This window comes from Jaculus jaculus, chromosome 17, assembly GCF_020740685.1.
Source record: "Jaculus jaculus isolate mJacJac1 chromosome 17, mJacJac1.mat.Y.cur, whole genome shotgun sequence".
Lineage (NCBI taxonomy): Eukaryota > Metazoa > Chordata > Mammalia > Rodentia > Dipodidae > Jaculus > Jaculus jaculus.
Window position 1 is genome coordinate 17,203,855 of NC_059118.1, and position 22,507 is coordinate 17,226,361.

Below are 22,507 nucleotides of genomic sequence, written 5' to 3' on the forward strand. Positions count from 1 at the left end.
CTGGGGAATCAAACCTTGATCCTCTGACTTTTCAGGCAAGGGCCTTAACCTCTAAGCCATCTCTCCAGCCCTTCTCCCTGTTTTGTAGGTATGGGTCCAAGAAGGACAAGCTACCTGGCCTGGTGGCACCTAGCCAATTCTGACAACAGATGTTTTACAAGGAATTATGCACCAGCAGTAAGCCCAAAGAATGGAGAACTGGGAAGCTGAAAGCTCACAAAGGCCCTGACACACCAAAATGCTGGCTGACGGGAGCTGGAGAGATGGCTCAGCAGTTAAGGCGCTTGCCTGCAAAGCCTACTGACCTGGGTTCAATTCTCTAGTATCTACATAAAGCCAGATACACAAAGTGGTACATGTGTCTGGAGTTGCAGTTTGTTTACAGAGGCTAGTGACCCTGGTGTGCCCATTTCCTCTCTCAGTTCTTGTAAATAAATAAAAATATTTTTAGCCAGGCGTGGTGGTACACACCTTTAGTCCCAGCACTTAGAGGCAGAGGTAGGAGATTGCCATGCGTTCGAGGTCAGCCTGAGACTACATAGTCAATTCCAGGTCAGTCTGGGCTACAGCGAGACCCTGCCTTGAAAAACCAAACATGTATATAATTATATATGATACATATAGTTAAGTATACATATAATTTTTAAATGTTGGCTGACTACAGCCTTTGTTCTTTTCATTTCCCCATTGTTCCTATCCCCTTGAGACTTTTTGGTGAGATACTTCTGTGTATATATATGTATGTGTGGGAGAGAGGCTCTTTCTGAGTCTGCACGTTTCTGCCTGACCCATCAACCAATCAGAATCCTCTATATACATTTCATTTTTTGTAGTTGTTGTTGTTGATTTGGGTGTGTGTGTGAGAGAGAGAGAATAGGCACACCAGGGCCTCCAGCCACTGCAAATGAACTCCAGGTACATGTGCCTCCTTGTGCACCTGGCTTATGTGGGTACTGGGGAATCGAACCTGGGTCCTTTGGTTTTGCAGACAAGCACCTTAAGTGCTAAGCCATCCCTCCAGCCCCCTGCATTTTTTTTTTTCTTCGAGCTAGGGTTTCACTGTAGCTCAGGCTGGCCTGGAATTCACTATGTAGTCTCAGGGTTGCCTCAAACTCACAGCAATCCTCCTACCTCTGCCTCCCAAGTGCTAGGATTAAAGGCATTTTCTACCATACCCGGCTCTAATTTTTTTTCTTTTTTTCTTTTTTTCTTTTTTTCTTTTTTGAGGTAGGGTCTCACTCTAGGTCAGGCTGACCTGGAAATCACTCTGTCATCTCAGGGTGGCCTCAAACTCATGGCAATCCTCTTACTTCTGCCTTCTGAGTGCTTGGATTAAAGGCGTGCGTCACCACACCTGGCTTCCGGCTCTAATTAAAAAAAAATATTTTATTTTCTCTCTCTCTCTCCTTTTCCTCTTCCCTCTTTCTCTGTCTCAAATAAATAAATAAATAAATAAAAAGAAAAAAGGGCTGGAGAGATGGCTCTGCAGTTAAGGCATTTGCCTGCAAAGCCAAAGGACCCAGGTTTGATTCCCCAGGACCCATGTAAACCAGATGCATAGATGGTGGCACATGCATCTGGAGCTCATTTGCAGTGGCTGCAGGCCCTGGCACCACATTTTTTTTTCTCTCTCTCTCCTTCTCCTTCTTTCTCTAAGGTAAATAAATAAAAATTAAAAAAGAAAAGTAAATTTTTTTTTTATTGCTTGTTTTTTCAAGGTATGGTCTCACGCTAGCCCAGGCTGACCTGGAATTCACTATATAGTCTCTGGGTGGCCTTGAACTCATGATGATCCTTCTACCTCTGCCTCCCAAGTGCTGGGATTAAAGGAATGTGCCACCATGCCTGGCTCAAAATATTTCATTTTTATTTATGAGAGAAAGAGAGACAGAGAAAGAGGGAATGGGCATGCCAGGGACTCTAGCCATTGCAAATGAACTCCAGACAGATGTGTTGGCATGTGCATCAAACTTACATGGGATCTGGGGAATTGAACCTAGGTCCTTAGGCTTCACAGAAAGTGCCTTAACTGCTAAGCCATCTCTCCAGCCCTTATATTTAAATATTTACTTATTTATTCATTTTGTTTCCCAAAGTTGAGTCTTGCTGTAGTCCAGGCTGACCTGGAATTCACTATGTAAGTCTCAGGCTGGCCTTGAACTCTTGGAGATCCTCTTACCTCTGCCTTCTGAGTGTTGGGATTAAAGGCAGGTACCTTCACACCCAGAAATATATACATTTTAAATTTAATCAATAAAGGATTGGAGTGATGGCTTAGTGTTGAGGTAATTGTCTGTGAAGCCTAGGGACCCAGGTTTGATTTTCTAGTACCCAAGAAAGCCAGATGCACAAGGTGACATATATGTCTGGAGTTCATTTGCAGTGGCTAGATGCCCTCGTGTGCCCATTCTCTCTATGTATTTGTTTCTTTCTCTCTCTCTCCACAGCCGACTTTATACTTTCATTTTTTTCCTTTCTTTCTTTTTTTTGTCAAGGTAGGGTCTCACTTTAGCCCAGTGTGGTGGTTTGATTCAGGTGTCCCCCATAAACTTAGGTGTTGTGAATGCTAGCTCCCCAGCTGATGGATATTTGGGAATTGCCTCCTGGAGGGAGTGTATTGTTGGGGGTGGGCTTATGGGCTTTATAGCCAGTTTCCCCATGCCAGTGTTTGGCACACTCTCCTGTTGCTGTGGTCCACCTTATGTTGGCCAGGGGTTGATGTCCACCCTCTGCTCATGCCATCGTTTTCCCCTGTCATTGTGGAGCTTCCCCTCGAGCCTGTAAGCCAAAAAAAATCTCTTTTTCCCAGAAGCTGCTCTTGGTTGGGTGATTTCTATCAGCAATGCGAACCAGACTGCAACACCCAGGCTGACCTGGAATTCACTAATGAGTCTCAGGGTGGCCTCAAACTCATGGCAATCCTCCTACCTCTGCCTCCCGAGTGCTGGGATTAAAGGCATGCACCACCACGCCTGGCACATTTTTTTGTTTTGTTTTGTTTTTTGAGGTAGGGTCTCACTCTAGCCCAGGCTGACCTGGAATTCACTATAGAGTCTCAGGGTGGCCCCAAACTCACACTAATCTTCCTACCTCTGCCTCCTGAGTGCTGGGATTAAAGGCATGTGCCACCATGTCTGGCCCCTTTTCTTTTTCTTTTTTTTTTTTTTAAGTATTATTTATTTCACAGAGAGAGAGAGAGAGAGAGAGAGAGAGAGAGAGAGAGAGAAAGAGAAAGGTAGATAGAATGGGTGTGCCAGGGTCTCTAGCCAGTGCAAACGAACTCCAGATGCATGTGCCACTTGTGCATCTGGCTTTATGTGATACTGGGGAATCAAACGTGATTCCTGGCAAGTGCCTTTACTGCTAAGTAATCTCTCAAGCCCCTTTTAAAACATTTTATTTTATTGTTTTGTATTTGAGAGTGAGAGATCCCACCTCGAAATAAAAAAAAAAAATTAAGTTACTTATTAACTTAGGGCATATTCAATTAACTTTAATAGAACAAATTCTTAGCTCCTTGGTCTAACATACCATCACAGAAAGCAAAGTTCTCAGGTAATGTCTCTTGTTCAAGGCCAACGCTGTTGGTATGATTTTATTGTTTTATTTTTTGAGGTAGTGTTTCATTCTAGCCCAGGCTGACCTGGAACTCATTTTATATTCCCAGAGTAGCCTCAAACTCACAGAGATCCTACCTTTGCCAAATTTATTTATTTACTTATTTTGGTTTTTCAAGGTAGAGTCTCACTTTAGCCAGGCTGACCTGGAATTCACTATGTAGTCCCAGGGTGGCCTCAAACTCACAGTGATCCTCCTACCTCTGCCTCCCAAGTGCTGGGATTAAAGGTGTGCGCCCCCACATCCGGCTACCAAATTTAATTTTTAAAGCCTCAAAATAAGGCAAATCCCGCTTTCAGTGGGTTCTGCCACCAGTTTCTTGGGATCCAGGTGGGTACTTCCTATGTTCTCAGCACTTGGCATTTTTGTATAGGCAGATATCTCTGTCCAAAGGAAGTACCCAACATGGCTTCATTACAGAATGAGCTTCCTCTGGTTTTCTGGAAAGACAGAATGCAGTACGCGGCCATCCCTGCCAGTTCTGGTTAGGGCATGTTACAAAGAAGGAAGTGATGTGCTGGCAGACAGGAGTGAGTTTCACTGGTGAGTGTATTTTCCTGGCAGTGGATACATTGGGTACGCTTGCTCATACCGGCCCACACCATGCTGTTACGGTTATTTTAAAAATAAATGTGTATTGCGCGCGCGCGCGCGCGCGTGTGTGTGTGTGTGTGTGTGTATGCACGTCATGGCGTGCATGTTACTAGTCTTCTCCTCCCACCTTGTGTGAGACAGGCTCTCTCTCATCTGCCTCTGGGGAGGCCACACTAGCTGATCCATGAGCCTGGAAATGCTCCTGCCTGCTTCCTGTTGCTATAGACATAGGGATATCATGCATCTTGTTGGGATTGATGCATCTGGCTTGACATGGTTGTTGGATCTGGACTCTAGTCCCCAGGCTTGTGGAACAAGTGCCTGTAACCACAGAGCCATTCCCCAACCCTGTTATAGTTTATTTTGTGCATCTTGGTTGACTTGATCATGAGATGTGAAAAATTTTTTTTTTTTTCCGATAAAGCCTTACTCTAGCCCAGGCTGACCTGGAATTCACTTTGTGTTCCCAGAGTGGCCTCAAACTCACAGTGATCCTACCCTTGCCAAATTTATTTATTTATTTTGGGTTTTCAAGGTAGGGTCTCACTCTAGCCCAGGCTGACCTGGAATTCACTATGCAGTCTCAGGGTGGCCTTACACTGAGTGATCCTCCTACCTCTGCCTCCTGGGTGCTGGGATTAGAGGTGTGCAGCCCCACGCCTGGCTGCAAGTATTTATTTGCATAGTCATGTTTATTACAGGTGTTTCTGTGAGAGGATGGTGGGGCTTTTCTTTTGGGGGTGATGAAATTACGTTTTACTTGGTAGACTGCATAAAACACGTTGCTCTCCCTAATATGTGTGGGCCTTACACAATCAGTGAAGGCCTGAATAAAACAAAAGGACTGGGCTGGTGATAGTCTTGTCTGGCATGTGTAAGGTCCTGGGTTTGATACCGGGCACTTCCAGGGTATTTTCCTTCCTGCCTGGAACACTGCCTTTCCCCCCCATCACCTTCTGCCTTTAGCATCAAAGCGAAACATCAGCTCTTCACGGCTTTTGAGCCTGCTGACCTTTAGACAAGAACTCCACTAGCTCTCCTGGTTCTCAGGCCTTTGGACTTAAGACTAGAATCCATATATTCCCGCTGGGTCTCCGGTTTGTTGACTCACCCTGCATATCTTGGGATTTGTCTATGTCAGTAATTACGTAAGTCAATCCTTTATAATAAACCTCAAACTCTCTCCCCACACACTCACTACCCACCCACCCTGCTGGCTGCTTTTCTGTTGAGCCTCACTATGGTGAAGGCACAAGTGTGCTCTCTGATTAATCGCCACAGTGCATCTGCAGACAGATGCTGCGGTGGCCTTGGAGCCCTAAGAGCAGACAGACGAATGACACCACACTGCACCAGGAAGTCATGTATGACGTGTCAGCCTTTATTAACCAAGAGTGAAGCTGAGCCCTAGAGTTTCCTTTTTAAAAAACTCATCCTTATTCATGGCAAACAATGATTTGTTTCTTAATGAGTTTTAATTATATATTCAATACCATAGAGCAAAAACTGCTTGCTTTCCAATTACATACCCTTTTGAGATTAAAATACAACTGTAAAACAGGTTAAAATAAGATTCACTCTAATGATTTAAAAAAAATTCCAATTGAAAGACAACTCAAACACCATGTACAGAACTCAGGAGCAAAAGATGACCATAAAATATTTTACCTTTGAGGTAGCACAATAATGCTGAATTAGGTTATTAAAAATGAGCTTAAAAAAAAAAAAAGAGGAATCTATTCTTTGCTCCAAGCGGGCTAAATGGTTTTCTGCAAATCCCCATGAGGTTAGTGACAGTTTTTATTCTTTTTTTTTAAGTATAAAGATAGCCCTGCAGTGTGTAATAGGAAACCCACGGGAAGGCTGCTTCCCATAAAATAGACATTAGAATCACTGAGGAACGTCAGCAGTCAAGACAGAAGAGGCGAGAGGTAACTGTAGTGACAATTCAAAACAACCCATATCTTGGCAAGATTGGTTTACAAGTGCATGTCACAAACAAAAATCCCAACGCCAACCAACTGAAGAAAAAAAAAAAAAGATAAGAAGATGACATTCATGGGTCCTTTGCTTTATCTGTGCAAAATGCTTTCACTTAAAAAAAAATGAAGACTGTGACACACCACAAAATGCTGTGTCCCCAGGGTGCTACTGGACACCAGCAGCACCTCACTGACCACTCCATCACGAGCCTCAGAGAATCTGGGCAATCGGAGGATGAACAAAACCCCTCCTGGCTGAAGAAGTCTTTTCTTGCCACTTTGCTGCTGAATTTGCTCATTAAGCTGCTCAAAGAAAAGCTCTACTCCTACTTCTGAGAATCTACAGCAGAAACGTGTGATCATATCCGAAGACTAGGAACTAGGAACCGTGAGGAAAGCGCACGAGAACCCCTCCATTAGAGCATCCAACAAGAGGAGAGTGAGTAGGATAAGTGGGGGACAGTCAGGAAGGACAATACTTCAGGCTGGACCTAAAGGCTCTCAGGACTTTCTTCTACCATCCAAAGTCCATAGCAAGCTGGGAGAGAGGGCATGAAGCTCTAACCCTTAGAAGAGAACACTAGTGAATCTCTTGCTGACACACTCCTCCCTGTGAGGCTCAGCTCTGTCACAGGGTTGCCTGTCACAATGGGGACACCCAGCCCTGAGTAAAACTTGGTCTGCCACCTCTGCTTCCTTAAGCTGCAAAGAGAACTGGAACACTGTCTGGTACTGGCACTGTGGTGATGGCTGTATCCTTTTTTACTCACACTGGTCCCTTTCCTGTCTCCCCTCCTCAAGTGAGCTGTGTGGATGGTGAGCCATGTGTTAGTTAAAGCAAGAACTTGAGCTGGTGAAGCCGACTCTGCACAACAGCAACCATCGGTGAGGCAGGGGTGTCTGAGGAGACTGCGAAAGAAAGGGCACACTAGACTGGAGGTGAGAGGGCGGGACGAGAAGGCCCGTCCCTAGCAGCCGAGAGGAGTCACTCTCTATCAGATTCACAGCCAGCTCTGACTGGTCGGAAGTGTGGGAAGGTAGGGCATCTGTCAAGGTTCAGTCTTTTTTTTTTTTTTTTTTCTTCGAGGTAGGGTCTCACTCTAGTCCAGGCTGACCTGGAACTAACTATGTAGACTCAGGCCTTGAACTCACAGTGATTCTCCTACTTCTGTCTCCTGAGTGCTGGGATTAAAGGTGTGCGCCACCACGCCCGGCAAGGGTTCAGAGTCTTCACAAGGACTGAGGCTGGACTGGCCTACTCCTGAAGCCTCATGTAGCCCTTTCCTTTGCAAGAAACTTCTTTCTGAGTTTATCTGAGAATAAAGCAATCCCATAGGGAAGAAGAGCCTCAGGAAAGCGTGCGATGGCCGCACGAGCTCCCCCGGCGCTAGCTGCCTGTTCTGGAGCACGAGGCACAGCCTTTCATGACTCTGAGAGCTGCGATGTGCGCTACCCAGGGCAGTCTGAGAGTCCTGCTTTTACTTCATGGGACACCAGAGGAAGGGGAATAATTATCAAGGTTGTGGTGGGGTTATCCACTCTGGAAATCTCTTGGACACAGTGTCCATGGCAAAAGCAAAGAGCATATTAATTACAAAAGCCTTCATAGTAATTCTATCATTATAAATGATAGTATTTTTTTTTTTTCTTATTAGAGAGCAAACCTGGGGCCTTGTACATGCTACATAAGCTCTCTACCAGAGTTTTCCCCATAACCCAATGATACCAATTTTTTAAAAACTAACAGAGATGTTTAGGACGAATGTCTGAGTCAGCTGACAAACTCCATATATATGAATATGTCCAAGGTAAATCCCTTAAATAGAGAAATAATTTCCTTTAAAAAAGAGCTCCTTTTAAAAAGAGTTTAAAAAGTGCTGATCAACAAGCAAGCTGTGCAACATCTCAGGAGGAGAAGTGACGGGCGCTCTTGGTAGCAACCTTGTCAGCAGATTGCCAGTGGCAAGTGGCTGGGAACAGGCAATGGCAGGAGTTGCTTGGGAGTCATGTAGGTCAGAGAAGTGATGGCACCTCAGGACCCTGGCTCCTTGTCAGCACCATGCTTACCCAGCTGAGCTAACTAACCGCTCACCCCCGCTCCTTATAAATGGATAACAATTTGTTCATGCAAACTGCACAGAAATTAAACAAACAAAACAAAAAACCTACTAGAAACAAACAATAAAACCCTAACCCAGAAAACCTTTCCTGGCTCTCTACTACTGGTAAAATGCTCCAAACTTCCTGCTTTAATGTGGATCTGAGTGACATGAGTCTGCTCTGAAGTACTACTTCTTGGCAGGACCTTTCCCTAAGCATTTCTGTGGGCCTGGGGACAGGTGTGGTGTGGGCAGCTGTCAGCAGACATGAGTGCCACTGGAGCACAGACCTCCATTATATCTGCTATCATTTTCCACTGTCAAACCAAAGGCAGCAATTGTGAACACGCTATGGACGTTCTCAAAAGACGAATGAGGAGACTGAAGGCTATTTCCTCCCTTGAGAAAGCCTGGGGGAGGGTGTCTACAGATACTCAACAGGCTTCTGCAGACCTTATGGTAACTTCCAAAAGCAACAGTAGCAGCAAGAGAGGAGAGGAGGATGTTTACACTTTGGACTTTGTATCAGGCACTTAAATTGTTGGAGAGACATGCCATTCTGAACCAAAGAAGTGAAAACCAGGTTGGAGCAATCATTACAAGTGGTCTAATAATGGGCTTTCAGAAGCAAGTGGAGGTGTGGGTGGAACCTCTGTCCATCCATTAGTGCTGACTTTCAAGTTTTCCAAATGCCCCTAACCACAGCAATGGCAGCGGCGGTGACAACAGCAGGAACGGTTCTGTCGTGTCTGTTTTCTGTGTGTGTTCTGTGGCTGACCGGAAGGTTTTGGTGTCACATTGAGAAGGCTCTGGGGTGTGTCACATCTATTGCCCGGGGTCGATCAGATCCAAGCTAGAGCCAAACATCTTCACCAGTTGTTCCTCATAGTGTGAGATGTTCCTCTTCATGATGTCCATGCAGGGCCCCAGAAGCCTCTCAAATGCTTGAACATCCATAACTGCATTGTTAAAATGTGGTAGAGGCAAGAAAGCATTATTTATAATAGCAATTTATTTATAATAGCAGTTCATTTCCCTCATGCAAATCTTTCTAAATATATTACTCATGTTACATGATATTAGAGTTTTGGAAACTGAGTACTTAGCGAAAAGGATGTTTCTAAATGAATGCAACAGGACCACATTGGCTAAGACTTAGAGAGAGTCCAGTCGAGCTGTATGTCTTGTTCTCCAATACCCTGGCCATCTGCCTCCATTACTGTTCTTTACACATGACTGGAGGTCTGTCTGCCTGTCTTACAGACTCTATTCAGTGTTCAGAAATGTTTGCTAGTATGCTAGATGGGGAGGGTGTAGCTTAGTGGTGAAGTGCATGCTTAGAAAGTGAGGTCCTGGGCTGGAGAGATGGCTTAGCGGTTAAACGCTTGCCTGTGAAGCCTAAGGACCCCGGTTCAGGGCTCAATTCCCCAGGACCCACGTTAGCCAGATGCACAAGGGGGCGCACGCATCTGGAGTTCGTTTGCAGTGGCTGGAAGCCCTGGCGCGTCCATTCTCTCTTTCTCTCTGCCTGTTTCTCTCTCTGTCTGTCACTCTCAAATAAATAAGAATAAACAAAAAAAAAAAAAAAAAAAAAAGAAAAAAGAAAGTGAGGTCCTAGGCTCAATGCCCAATTCCTCAATCAAAGCAAAGCAAACAAACAAACAAAAAAATAAATAAGAGCTGGAGAGATGGGTTAGTGGTTAAGGTGCTTGCCCGTGAAGCCTAAAGACCCAGGTACGATTCTCCAGGTCCCACGTTAGCCAGATGTGCATCATGGTGCATGCATTTGGATTTGTTTGCAGTGGTCAGAGGCCCTTACATACCCATTCTCTCTCTCCCCCTGTCCCTAATAAATAAATAACGATTTAAAGAAATTTTTAAAACGTTTAAAGGCTGGCATGGTGGCGCATATCTTTAATCCCAGCAGCAGTAGGAGGATCACTAAGAGTTCGAGGCCAGTCTGAGACTACACAGTGAATTCCAGGTCTGCCTGGGCTTGAGTGAGACCCTACCTCAAAAAGCAAAATAAAACAAAACAAACAAACAAAAAAAAGTTTGCTAAAAGAATAAACTCAGGGCTGGGCATAGTGGTGCACACCTTTAATCGCAGCACTTGGGAGGGGAAGTAGGAGGGTTTCTGTGAGTTCAAGGCCACCCTGAGACTACTTAGTGAATTCCAGGTCAGCCTGGGCTAAGAGACTTTCCCTCGAAACCTCCCTCCCCCCCAAAAAACCTCAGGGCTGGAGAGATGGCTCAGCAGTTAAGGCGCTTGCCTGCAAAGCCTAAGGACCATGTTCTACTCTTCAGTTCTTACGTGAGCCAGATGCACAAAGGTGAGGCAAGCTCAAGGTTGCACAAGCTCACTAGGTGGCGCAAGTGTGGCGTTTGATTGCAGTGGTTGAGGCCCTGGCATGCCAATTCTTTCACTTCTCTCTCAAAAAAAGTGCTTGCCTGCAAAGCCTAAAGGCCTGGGGGTTTGAGTCCCTAGTACCTATGTAAAGCCAGATGTACAAAGTGGTGCAGTACATGCATGTGGAGTTTGTTTGCAGTCACCCTGGTGCGCCTATTCTCTCTTTCTGTTTCTTTGTTTCTCTCTCTCTTAAATAAATAAATAAAAATATTTGACAAAAAAAAAAAAATGTTGGGCACGGTGGCACACACCTTTAATCCCAGCCCTCGGGAGAAAGAGGTAGGAGGATCGCTGTGAGTTTGAGGCTACCCTGAGATGACACAGTGAATTCCAGGTCAGCTTGTGCTATAATGAGACCCTACCTCTGAAAACAAAACAAAGAAACAAACAAAACCCTGCACAATAAAAAGATGTAGTAATGTACAAAGAATGCTTCTTACCTAAGCACTTGACATCTCCAACAGCATATGCTGAAGCAGCTCTGGGTTTGTTGGTGACCAGTGCAAGCTCTCCAAAGTACTGTCCCTTATGGCAGCGTGCAATCTCAACCTCCTGGTTTGCATCACTCCTGTTTGTTTTAGTCTACAACAGGTAAAGAACATAACCTGGGCTGATTCTAGGATCACACCTGGGGCAGGTCCAACTGCAAACATTCATACTCCATTCTTAGCCCATTCAACATGACTACCACGGATTCTGCACTGCAGAAACCCTGCTGTACATGTGAAGCCCATGGACAAGTCGCCATGGCCTTGTTTAATTGAGGCAGTTGGCTGTCCCCTGGGCTCCATCAAAGCCCAGCCAGTTTTTAGGTAATGGTTAAATATCAAGAGGTAAGGTGCAGGCCATTTTTAAAAATTTTTTTGGTTTATTTTTATTTATTTATTTATTTATTTATTTATTTGAGAGCAACAGAGAGAGGGAAAGAGGCAGATAGATAGAGAGAATGAGTGCGCCAGAGCCTCCAGCCACTGCAAATGAACTCCAGATGCATGCACCACCTTGTTCATCTGGCTTACATGGGTCCTGGGGAATCGAGCCTCGAACCGGGGTCCTTAGGCTTCACAGGCAAGCACTTAACCACTAAGCCATCTCTCCAGCCCACGGGCCATTTTTTGTGAAGAACTATCTGTTCTCCCGGGAGATGCCAACTTCCAAAGTACAGTGGTAAAGACAAGCTCTCAGCCAATTCTTTCTAAATAATGACAATCCTGTCTTAAGATACCTAGCCACAAGACTAGGCAAACCTTTTTTCTTTTTTGAGGTAGGATCTCACTTTAGCCCAGGCTAACATGGAATTTACTACATAGTCTTGGGATGCCCTCAAACTCAGGCAATCATTCTACTTCTGCCTCCCAAGTGCTGGGCTGGGATTAAAGGTGTGTGCCACCATGCCGAACCCATAGACAGCTTTTTTACTTTTATTTATTTGAGGGACAGAAAAAGAGGCAGGTGTGTGTGTAAAGAGAGAAACAGAATGGGTATGCGAGGGCCTTCAGCTGCTGCAAACAAACTCCAGAAGTCTGTGCCACCTTGTGCATCTATCTTATATGGGTCCTGGGGAATTGAACCTTGGTCCTTTAGCTTTGCAGGTAAGCATCTTAGCCACTAAGCAATCCCTCTAGCCTCATAAACAACAACTTTTTCAAAAACATATTTTGTATTTATTTGAGAGAAAAAAAGGCAGATTACATACACACACACACACACACACACATCTTTATCTATATATGTACCTATGTGTATGTATGTAGACATTATACACACACACACACACACACACAGGGGGGTGGGGGAAGAAAAAATGAGTATGGTGCCAGGGCATCCAGCAAATAAACTCCAAATAAACAAATAAACAAATAAACTCCAGATGCAGGTGCTACCTTGTGCATCTCACTTATATGGGTACTAGGGAACCAAACCTGGGCCTTTTGGCTTTCAGGCAAGCACCTTAACCACTAGGAAATCTCCCCAGCCTCTACTTTTTCTTTTTTGAGACTCTACTTGTCTTCAATTGTTCTTTACAGTGACAATTTTTTAAAATCTATTTTATTTTTATTTATTATTTATTTGAGAGAGAGAGAGAGAGAGAGAGAGAGAGAGGGAAAGAGGCAGAGAAGGAGAGATACAGTGGGTGTGCCAGGGCCTCCAGCCACTGCAAACGAACTCCAGATGCATACGACCCCTTGTGCATCTGGCTTATGTGGGTCCTGGGGAATAGAACCATTTGCAGGCAAATGCCTTAACCATTAAGCCATCTCTCCAGTCCATACAGTGACATTTTTTTCTTTCTTTACACCCATAAGTGTGTAGTATGTGTGGTGTGTATGTGCCCCATGAACATGTGTGAAGGCCAGAGAACATAAGATGGACCCTCTTCTATTGCTCATTTGTTTCCTTAAGGCAATCTCTCCCTGAGCCCAGTGCTGCTGTTTTCAGTCCAACTGGCTGACCAGGGAGCCCCAAGTGATTCTCTGGTGATTGGGATTACAGGAGTACATGGCCATGCCCAGATGTTTACATGGTAATGGGAACCTGAACTCAGGGAAAACCAGGCCCTCTTAGGCTTATATGGCAAGTGCTTTTTGCACACAGAGCTAGCCCCCAGCCTCAGAACTATATATCTTTTTAAATATTATATGCTACATTGTATTTAATATCCAAGGTTTCTTATTTCTTATAAATCTGTCTGCAAAGCTAAGCAACAGCAATAAAAATTTATTTAGTAGGGTGGAGAGATGGCTCAGCAGTTAAAGAGCTTGCCTACAAAGCCTGATGGTACAGGTTGATTCCCCAGTACCCATGTAATGCCAGATACACAAAGTGGAACATGCATCTGGAGTTCATTTGCAGTGGCTAGAGGCTCTGGGGGCATGCCCAGTCTCTACCTTTCTCTTTGTGCTTCTCTCTGCTTGCAACTAAATAAGAAGTAAAAATAAAATATTTAGTACTCATAAGCGATAATCTTAGTTTTTTTAAAATTATTTTTATTTATTTATTTATTTGACAGATAAAGAGGGAGACACAGAGAGAGAATGGGCACGCCAGGGCCTCAAGCCACTGCAGAACTCCAGATGCTTGTGCCCCTTATGCATCTGGTTAATGCGGGTCCTGGGGAATCAAACCTGGGTCCTTTGGCTTTGCAGGCAACGCCTTAACGGCTAAGCCATCCCTCCAGCCTAAGTTAATCTTAGTTTCTAAGAACCACTAATGTTATGAGTAAAGAGATAATTCCTTGCTTCAAAAAAATATATTTTAGCCGGGTGTGGTGGTGCATGTCTTTAATCCCAGCACTCGGAAGGCAGTTAGAAGGATCACTGTGAGTTAGAGGCCACCCTGAGATTACATGGTGAATTTTGGATTAGCCTGAGCTAGAGTGAGACCCTACCTCGGGGAAAAAAAAAAAAAAATTATTCAATGGAACAGAGAGATTGGACATGCCAGAGCCTCCAGCCACTGCAAATGAACTCTAGATGCATGTGCCCCATATACATCTGACTTATGTGAGTACTTGGGAATCAAACTAGGGTCCTTAGGCTTCACAGGCAAATGCCTTAACGGCTAAGCCAACTCTTCAACACCCCCCTTTTTACTCTAGCCTGGGTTGACCTAAAACTCTCCTCTTAACCATACCTCTTGAGCTGGGATTTAAAGGTATATGCTACCTTGGCTCTTTGCTCTTTTTGAAGGTAAATTTTAAAAAGTAAAACTAGCTCGGGAGGCAGAGGTAGGAGGATCGCCGTGAGTTCGAGGCCACCCTGAGACTCCATAGTGAATTCCAAGTCAGCCTGGGCTAGAGTGAGACCCTACCTTGAAAAAGAAAAAAAAAAAAAAAAGTAAAACTGGGGGACTGGAGAGATGGCTTAGCAGTTAAGCATTTGCCTGTGAAGCCTAAGGACCCCGGTTCAAGGCTCGATTCCCCAGGACCCACATAAGCCAGATGCACAAGGTGGTGCATGCATCTGGGATTTGTTTGCAGTGGCTGGAGGCCCTGATGCGCCCATTCTCTCACTCTCTGTCGCTATAAATAAATAAACATTAAAAAAAAAAAAAAGTAAAGCTGGGGTTGGAGAGATATTGCCTGCAAAGCCAAGGACCCAGGTTGATTCCCAGGACCCATGTAAGTCAGATGCACAAGGTGTCCCACGCATCTGGAGTTCATTTGCAGTAGTTGAAGGCGTTGGTACAGCCACTCTATCTCTATCCGCCTCTTTCATTCTCAATAAAATAAAATAAAATAAAATAAAATGAATAAATAAATAATAAAACTGCCACTCTAGTTTTCAAGTTTGGCCCTTTCCTCCTCCCTTCCACACTTCTGCCTTGACCTATTAGCTGTGAAGTTGGTCTGCCCCATGAGAACCAATGTTCTCATTTTAACTTCTAAAGCATCTTCTGGTATTGCAGACATATTTGTGCTCACTTATTCCCTTTTCCCGAACAGCACTTCTTACCGTCACACACACACATACCACTCCCCTTACAACACAGATTCTGACTCAGTAGGTCTAAGGCACAGCCCAGCACTTTGCATTTCTGGCCCCAGTGCTGCTGGTCCCATCTACTCAACATCATGCTGCAGGGACAGAAGAGGCCAATGAACATCCGTGAAATGTACAGATATTTATCAGTAGTCCAAAAATGTAAGTAAAAGAATACAAAGGCTTCAAACTATTGTTTCAAGTGAAATAATAGTTTCAGTTTAAATTAAGAATCAAGGGCTAGAGAGATGGCTTAGCAGTTAAGCGCTTGCCTGTGAAGCCTAAGGACCCCGGTTCGAGGCTCGGTTCCCCAGGTCCCACGTTACCCAGATGCACAAGGGGGCGCACACGTCTGGAGTTCGTTTGCAGAGGCTGGAAGCCCTGGCGCGCCCATTCTCTCTCTCTCCCTTTATCAGTCTTTCTCTCTGTGTCTGTCGCTCTCAAATAAATAAATAAAAAATGAACAAAAAATATAAAAAAAAAAAAAGAATCAAGCCTTTTGTTGTTGTTGTTTTCAAGGTAGGGTCTCACTATAGCTTAGGCTGACCTGGAATTCACTAAGTATCCTCAGGAGCGCCTTGAACTCTCTGTGATCCTCCTACTTCTGCTGGGATTAAAGGTGTGCACCACCACTATGCCTGGCTTTTCTGCCCTTTTTGTGTGTGTGGTTATTAGGATTTAAAAATCTTTCCTTCTACAGTGAGGAGATGGTTCAGTAGTTAAAGGGGCTTGCAAAGCTTGCCAGCCCAGGTTCAACTCCACAGCACCCATGGAAAACCAGACCCAGGAAGTGGTGTTTGTGTCTGAGTGTTCACTTATAGCAGCAGGACACCATGGTCCATTCCCCCTTTACACATGAATGTGCAAATAAATAAAAATTAAAAAAAATATTTTTCTCAAAATTTTTTTCTTATTTATATGCCATAATTCCTCATCTGACATAGGACAGAGGCAAAGGCCAGATAAGAGGAAATCAATTAATGGCAGTCACCTGTCTCATGAAACAATGATTGGCTTGGTATACTAAAACACAATTCACATGTAAACTGAACATCTGATACTTACTGTAAGGTCACCTGGCCCCCGGATCTTCACACCACCACACAAACTTACCTTGCTTCTAATGAGGATGCTCACTTCGCCAGATTCTACGATGTAAAAGCTATCAGCCTTTTCACCCTGCAAGAGAAGGGGGTCAGGTCAGAGATTTATCTAGCACTAAGGAGCAACACTATTTGATCTTTGATCTGCATGTATTTTCAACTCAACAAATCAATGAGTAAAATAAGAGGCTCTTCCTCACTAAGACATAAACGCAACCATGACTGACCTATCGCCTGCCTCTTAGATAGTTGTATTTAGCTCCATGAATATGTCCAGGTTGCCAACTTCACAGCACTGCTGTTCTAACTGCTTGTGTTGGTCTGCTATTGAAACCTAGGCCAGGGACCAGTTACCAAGAATGTCACAAATAGTATCAAGGTAACCCCTGGTGACTCCTGGAGTATGGGGTCCAGAGATAATTTTGTTTTATTTTTTGGGTTTTCAAGGTACAGTCTCACTTTAGCTCAGGCTTATCTGGAATTCACTATGTACTCTCAGGGTGGTCTTGAACTCACAGTAATCCTCTTACCTTTGCCTTCCAAGTGCTGGGATTGAAGCCATGCACCACCATGCTCAGCTGATATATATATATATATTTTTAATTTTTTGTTCATTTTTGTTTATTTATTTGAGAGTGACAGAGAGAGAAAGAAGCAGATAGAGAGTGAGAGAGAGAGAATGGGCACGCCAGGGCTTCCAGCCACTGTAAATGAACTCCAGATGCGTACACCCCCTTGTGCATCTGGCTAACGTGGGTTCTGGAAAATCCAGCCTTGAACCGGGGTTCTTAGGCTTCACAGGCAAGCGCTTAACTGCTAAGCCATCTCTCCAGCCCTCAGCTGATAATTTTGATCAGTACACACATATAGCCAGATCCACAAAGTGGCACATGTATCTGGAGTTTGTTTGCAGTGGCTAAAAGCCCTGGCATGCCATTCCCTCTCTCTCTCTCTCTTTGCAAATAAATAAATAAAGACTGTGCTAGGGACTACAGAGAAGCTCATCTGGCAAAGTGCTTGCCTTTCAAACTTGAGGACTTGAGTTTGATCCCCAGAACCCAGGTAAAAATGCTAGGCATGATGGCATACGTGTATAAATAATCTCAGTGCTGGGAAGGAGAGACAGAAGGATCCCTGAGGCTCATTAGCTGCCAGTCTGGCCTACTTAGTGAGCACCAGGTCACTGAGAGAGACCTCCTTCAAGGAAGTGGACATCATTCCTGAGGATGACACCTGGGGCTGTCCTATGGACTTCATATGCATACACAAACAACACCCATACGTGCATAAAAATAAAATCATTTAAAAAATTGAGCTGGGGCTGGAGAGATGGCTTAGCAGTTAAGTCATTTGGCTGCAGAGCCAAAGGACCCTGGTTCAATTCCCCAGGACTCACGTCGGTCAGATGCTCAAGGGGGTGCATGCATCTGGAGTTCATTTGCAGTGGCTTGAGGCCCTGGTGCACCCATTATCTCTCTCTTTCTGTTTCTCTCTCTCAAGTAAATAAATATTTTTTAAAAATTGAGCTGGTGATGGTGGTACACTCCAGAAGCATAGGTAGGAGGATCGCTGTGAGTTTCAGGCCACCCTGAGACTATATAGTAAATTCCAGGTCAACCTGGGCTTGAGGGAGACCCTGCTTCAAAACAACAACAACAAAATTTTAAGTATGTCCATATCTAGTAAAAATAAATTTTAAAAACTGTACTCTTTTAAACAAATTGTACTCCAGGATGAACACAGTGATGCACATCTATAATACTAGCACACTATGAGCTGATACGAGGATGGCATATTTGAGGCTAGCCTGGGCTACTGGATAAGTCCTTGCCTCAGTAAACTAAAGAAAAATAGCCAGGCATGGTGCACTCACCTATAATCCCAGCACTCAGGAAGTAGATAGGAAATAAGGAGTTTAAGGCCAGCCATGAGACTCTACCTCAAAAATAAAACAAAGCCCCTACAAACAATAAAAACCCAAACATGAAAGTAATTTATCACATTAACAAATTAAAAAAGAAAAAGCTAGGGAACTGGGGAACATCTCAGCAGTGTAGCAAAAGCTTAATTGATCTTTTCTAAAACCTAGTGAGTGGGCTGGAGGGATGGCTTAGCGGTTAATTGCTTGCCTGTGAAACCTAAGGACCCCAGTTTGAGGCTTGATCCCCCAGGACCCCCGTAAGCCAGATGCTCAAGGGGGCGCATGTGTATGGAGTTCGTTTGCAGTGGCTGGAGGCCCTGGTACGCCCATTCTCTCCCTCCCTCCCTCTCTCTCTGCCTCTTTCTTTCTCTGTCGGTCACTCTCAAATAAATAAAAATAAAAAAATATTAAAAAAAAAAAAACAACAACAAAATCCAGCATTTTTTCATAACAAATACTTTCAACAAGCTAAGAATCAGAACCCTTCTTCAACCTATTTATTAAAAAACCGTACAGCTAACATTGTATTAATGGTTAAAGACTGAATAGCCCTTTAAGAATGAGGAAAGCTTGGGCTGGAGAGATGGATTAGCGGTTAAGCGCTTGCCTGTGAAGCCTAAGGACCCCGGTTCGAGGCTCGGTTCCCTAGGTCCCACGTTAGCCAGATGCACAAGGGGGCGCACGCGTCTGGAGCTCGTTTGCAGAGGCTGGAGGCCCTGGCGCGCCCATTCTCTCTCTCTCCCACTATCTGTCTTTCTCTCTCTGTCTGTCGCTCTCAAATAAATAAATAAATAAACAAATAATATTTTAAAAAAGAAAAAAAAAGAATGAGGAAAGCTGGATACAGTGGCTCATGCCTTTAATCTAGCTCTCAAGAGACAAAGGCAGGAAGTCTGTAAGCTTGAGGTTAATTGGAACAAGCAATGAATCTGTCTCAAAAAAAAAAAAAAAAAAAATTACACAGGAATGGCAAGGCAGGAGGAGATGGATGCAAGGAGGTGGGTCCCTGTCGTGCTTTGACTCAGGTGTCCCTCATAAACTCAGGTGTTCTGAATGCTGGGCTCCCAGATGATGGAGATTTGGGAATTAAGGCTTCCTGGAGGCAACGTATTGTTGGGGGCAGGCATACGGGTATTATAGCCAGTTTCCCCATGCCAGTGTTTGGCACACTCTCCTGTTGCTATTGTCCACCTGATTTTGGGCAGCGGGTGATGTCCACCCTCTGCTCATGCCATCATTTCCTCTGCCATCATGGAGCTTCCCCCTCAAGCCTGTAAGCCAAAATAAATCTCCTTTTTCTCACAAGCTGCTCTTGGTTGGGTGATTTTTACCAGCAATGCAAACCCGACTGCTATTTAATAGTCCCCATTTATTAACTATGGTGCAAAACACCAAACCAGGGCTAGAGAGATGGCTTAGCAATTGAGGCACATGCCTACAAAGCATAAGGTCCCAGGTTTGATTCTCCATGTCCCAAATAAGCCATATGCACATAGTGGCACATGTGTCTGGAGTTTGTTTGCAGTGGCTACAGGGCCTGGTACACCATTCTCTTTCTCTCTCTCCTTCTCACTCATAAATAAATATGTAAGCAAAAAAATTTTTTTTCTGTTTTTCAAGGTAGGGTCTCGCTCTAGCCCAGACTGACCTGGAATTCACTATGTGGTCTCACGGTGGCTTTAAACTCGACGATCCTCCTATCTCTGCCCCACGAGTGCTGGGATTAAAGGTATGTGCCACCACACCCAGCTTTTCTTTCTTTTTTTTTTTTTTTTGTATAAGTAAATTTTTAAAAAGTATAGTATTCTTTAAGAGACAGTCTCATGTAGCCCAAGTTGGCCGTGAACTCCTGATCCTCCTACCTCTACCTTCTAAGTACTAGTACTATGTACTATCAAAACCTGCTTGCAGTATTCTTTAATTACAATGGTTCAGTCCACTGTGTGGTGATAAATTACAGTACCCAAAATAACAGGAGAAAAAGACACAACAGAAATGCAATACCTTACAGATTCACTGAATACTGAGGACTCCTTGTGTCAAACCCAAGACAGTAGAGAGCACAACCCTCTCATCTTCTCTGGGTTTTAAAAATATTTCATCTACTTATTTAGGACAGAAGAGGCAGCTAGAAAGAGAAAGAATGGGCATGCTAGGGCCTCAAGCCACCGCAAATGAACTCCAGATGCATTTGCCACCTTGTACATCTGGCATTAGGTGGGTACTAAGGAGTCAAACTTGGGTCCTTAGGCTTTTTAGGCAAGTGCCTTAACCACTGAGCCATGTTGTTTTATTTTTATTTATTTAAGAGTGACAGACAGAGAGAGAAAGAGGGAGGGAGGGAGGGAGGGAGGGAGGGGGAGAGAGAGAGAGAGAGAATGGGCGCACCAGGGCCTCCAGCCACTGCAAATGAACTCCAGATGCATGCACCCCCTTGTGCATCTGGCTAACGTGGGTCCTGGGGAACCGAGCCTCAAACTGGGGTCCTTAGGTTTCACAGGCAAGCACTTAACCGCTAAGCCATCTCTCCAGCCCTCTCACTAGGTTTTAGTAAAGATGAATTAAGCTTACTTGTGGTCAAAACAAAACATCCCAAAGAACAAACAGAAGCCAAAAAAGATGAGTGGGATTCTAAAACTGATGGTGTAGGTCCATAATCCCAGCCTTTTAACAGGCTGAGGCAAGAGGATTGCAAGTTCAGGGCAACTTTTGAGGGTCTCAAAATAAAAGCAAAAAAACGCCAGATGTGGTGGTGCACGCCTTTACTCCCAGCACTTGGGAGGCAGAGGTAAGAGGATAGCCATGAGTTCAAGGCCACCCTGAAACTACCAAGTGAATTCCAGGTCAGCCTGGGCTAGAGTGAGACCCTACCTTGGAGGAAAAAAAAAGAATGGCAGCAAAATATTTGCATATACCAGTGAGATGAACACCAATGGGCTCAGGTCTTTGTACAAGGTGACTACTCAGTACTTTGCAATATGAGCTTCCAAGAGTGAAGGGCTTGGAGATGTTTTTCTTTTTAAAAATATTTTATTTATTTATTTGAGAGAGAGAGAAAGAAGCAGATAGAGAATGGTGGTGTCAGGACCTCCAGACACTGCAAACAAACTCCAGACACATGTGTCACCTTATAAATCTGGCTTATGTGGATCCTAGGGAACCTAACCTGCATCCTTAGGCTTTGCAGGCAAATGCCTTAAATGCTAGGCCAACTCTGAAGTGTTTTTCTTTTGGAAATAGGTTCTTACTAAATAGTCCAGGCTGATCATGACCTTGTGATATTATTGCCTTAGCCTCCCAAGTGCTGGTATTACAGGTAGGCATCATTATGCCCATTTCTCAAAAGTCACAGGAGACAGGGATGCACTACTCTTTTGGATGGTAACTTCCAGGAAAGGAGATGTGCACAAGACCTCCACTCACCTGAGCGATTATGCGCTCTCCGTCCCTATAGATCTTTTCTCCTATCACATCCACAATCTTCAGGCGTTCCGATACCTAAACAAGGAATACACTCATGCATAATGAGGAAAGACTTCAACTGAAAGTCGTAAACTATACAGCACAGAAATGCGTTAGAACAGCACGATTTCAACACCAAGTAACAGAGCAGCTGTAATGGCCCTTCCTAGTCCACACAAAACTCTCATTCAGCCTTTACCTCGAGGGACTTGAGGAGTGGCACAGACTCAATAAATGCTTCAAACATCTTCCTCTTTTTTGCATTGTTCTTCACTATGATTCTTCTAAAAGTCACTCGATCCTATAAGAACATAAAAATTATAGTATATACCTGTGGTAAAATTTAAACCTATGGTTTAATTAACTGGATCTTTACAAATATTAGAAAACAATGGAAGTTACTGTATCAACTGAATTTCAGAGTCATTACTGGAAGTAAAAATCCTTTAACTTAGATGGGCATGGTGGCACACATCTTTAATCCCAGCACTTGGGAGGCAGAGGTAGGAGGACTGCTGTGAGTTCAAGGCCACCCTGAGACAACATAGTGAGACCCTATCAGGAAAACAAAAAAATAAAAATAAAAATAAATAAAAAATCCTTTAACTTGGGCTGGAGAGATAGATTAGCAATTAAGGCACGTGCCTCAAAGCCCAAGGACCCAGGCTCGATTCCCCACAACCCATGTAAGCCAGATGCACAAGATGGAGCAATTCATCTGGAGTTTATTTGCAGTGGCTAAGGGTCCTGGCACACCCACATTCTCCTCCCCCATAAAGAAATAAACAAATATAAAATATTATTCATTTATTTGACAGAGAAAGGAGGAGAGAAAGT

General features: G+C 44.1%; 1 protein-coding gene across 2 annotated transcripts in view; it reads right to left on the reverse strand.

Moving 5' to 3' along the window:
* Nucleotides 1–5,572: 5,572 nt before the first annotated feature.
* Prkar2a (protein kinase cAMP-dependent type II regulatory subunit alpha) overlaps nt 5,573–22,507 on the reverse strand; it is a 71,695-nt gene continuing 54,760 nt past the window's right edge. Inside the window, exons 7-11 of one of the 2 annotated variants that reach the window (XM_045136379.1) lie at nt 21,870–21,971; nt 21,632–21,706; nt 16,298–16,363; nt 11,144–11,285; nt 5,573–9,252 (exon numbers count right to left, since the gene is read on the reverse strand). In XM_045136379.1, coding sequence (XP_044992314.1) covers nt 9,119–9,252; nt 11,144–11,285; nt 16,298–16,363; nt 21,632–21,706; nt 21,870–21,971 — 519 coding nt within the window. In that variant the 3' untranslated portion in view covers nt 5,573–9,118. The remainder of the gene's footprint in view (nt 9,253–11,143; nt 11,286–16,297; nt 16,364–21,631; nt 21,707–21,869; nt 21,972–22,507) is intronic. The other variant, XM_045136380.1, reaches the window with a different exon arrangement.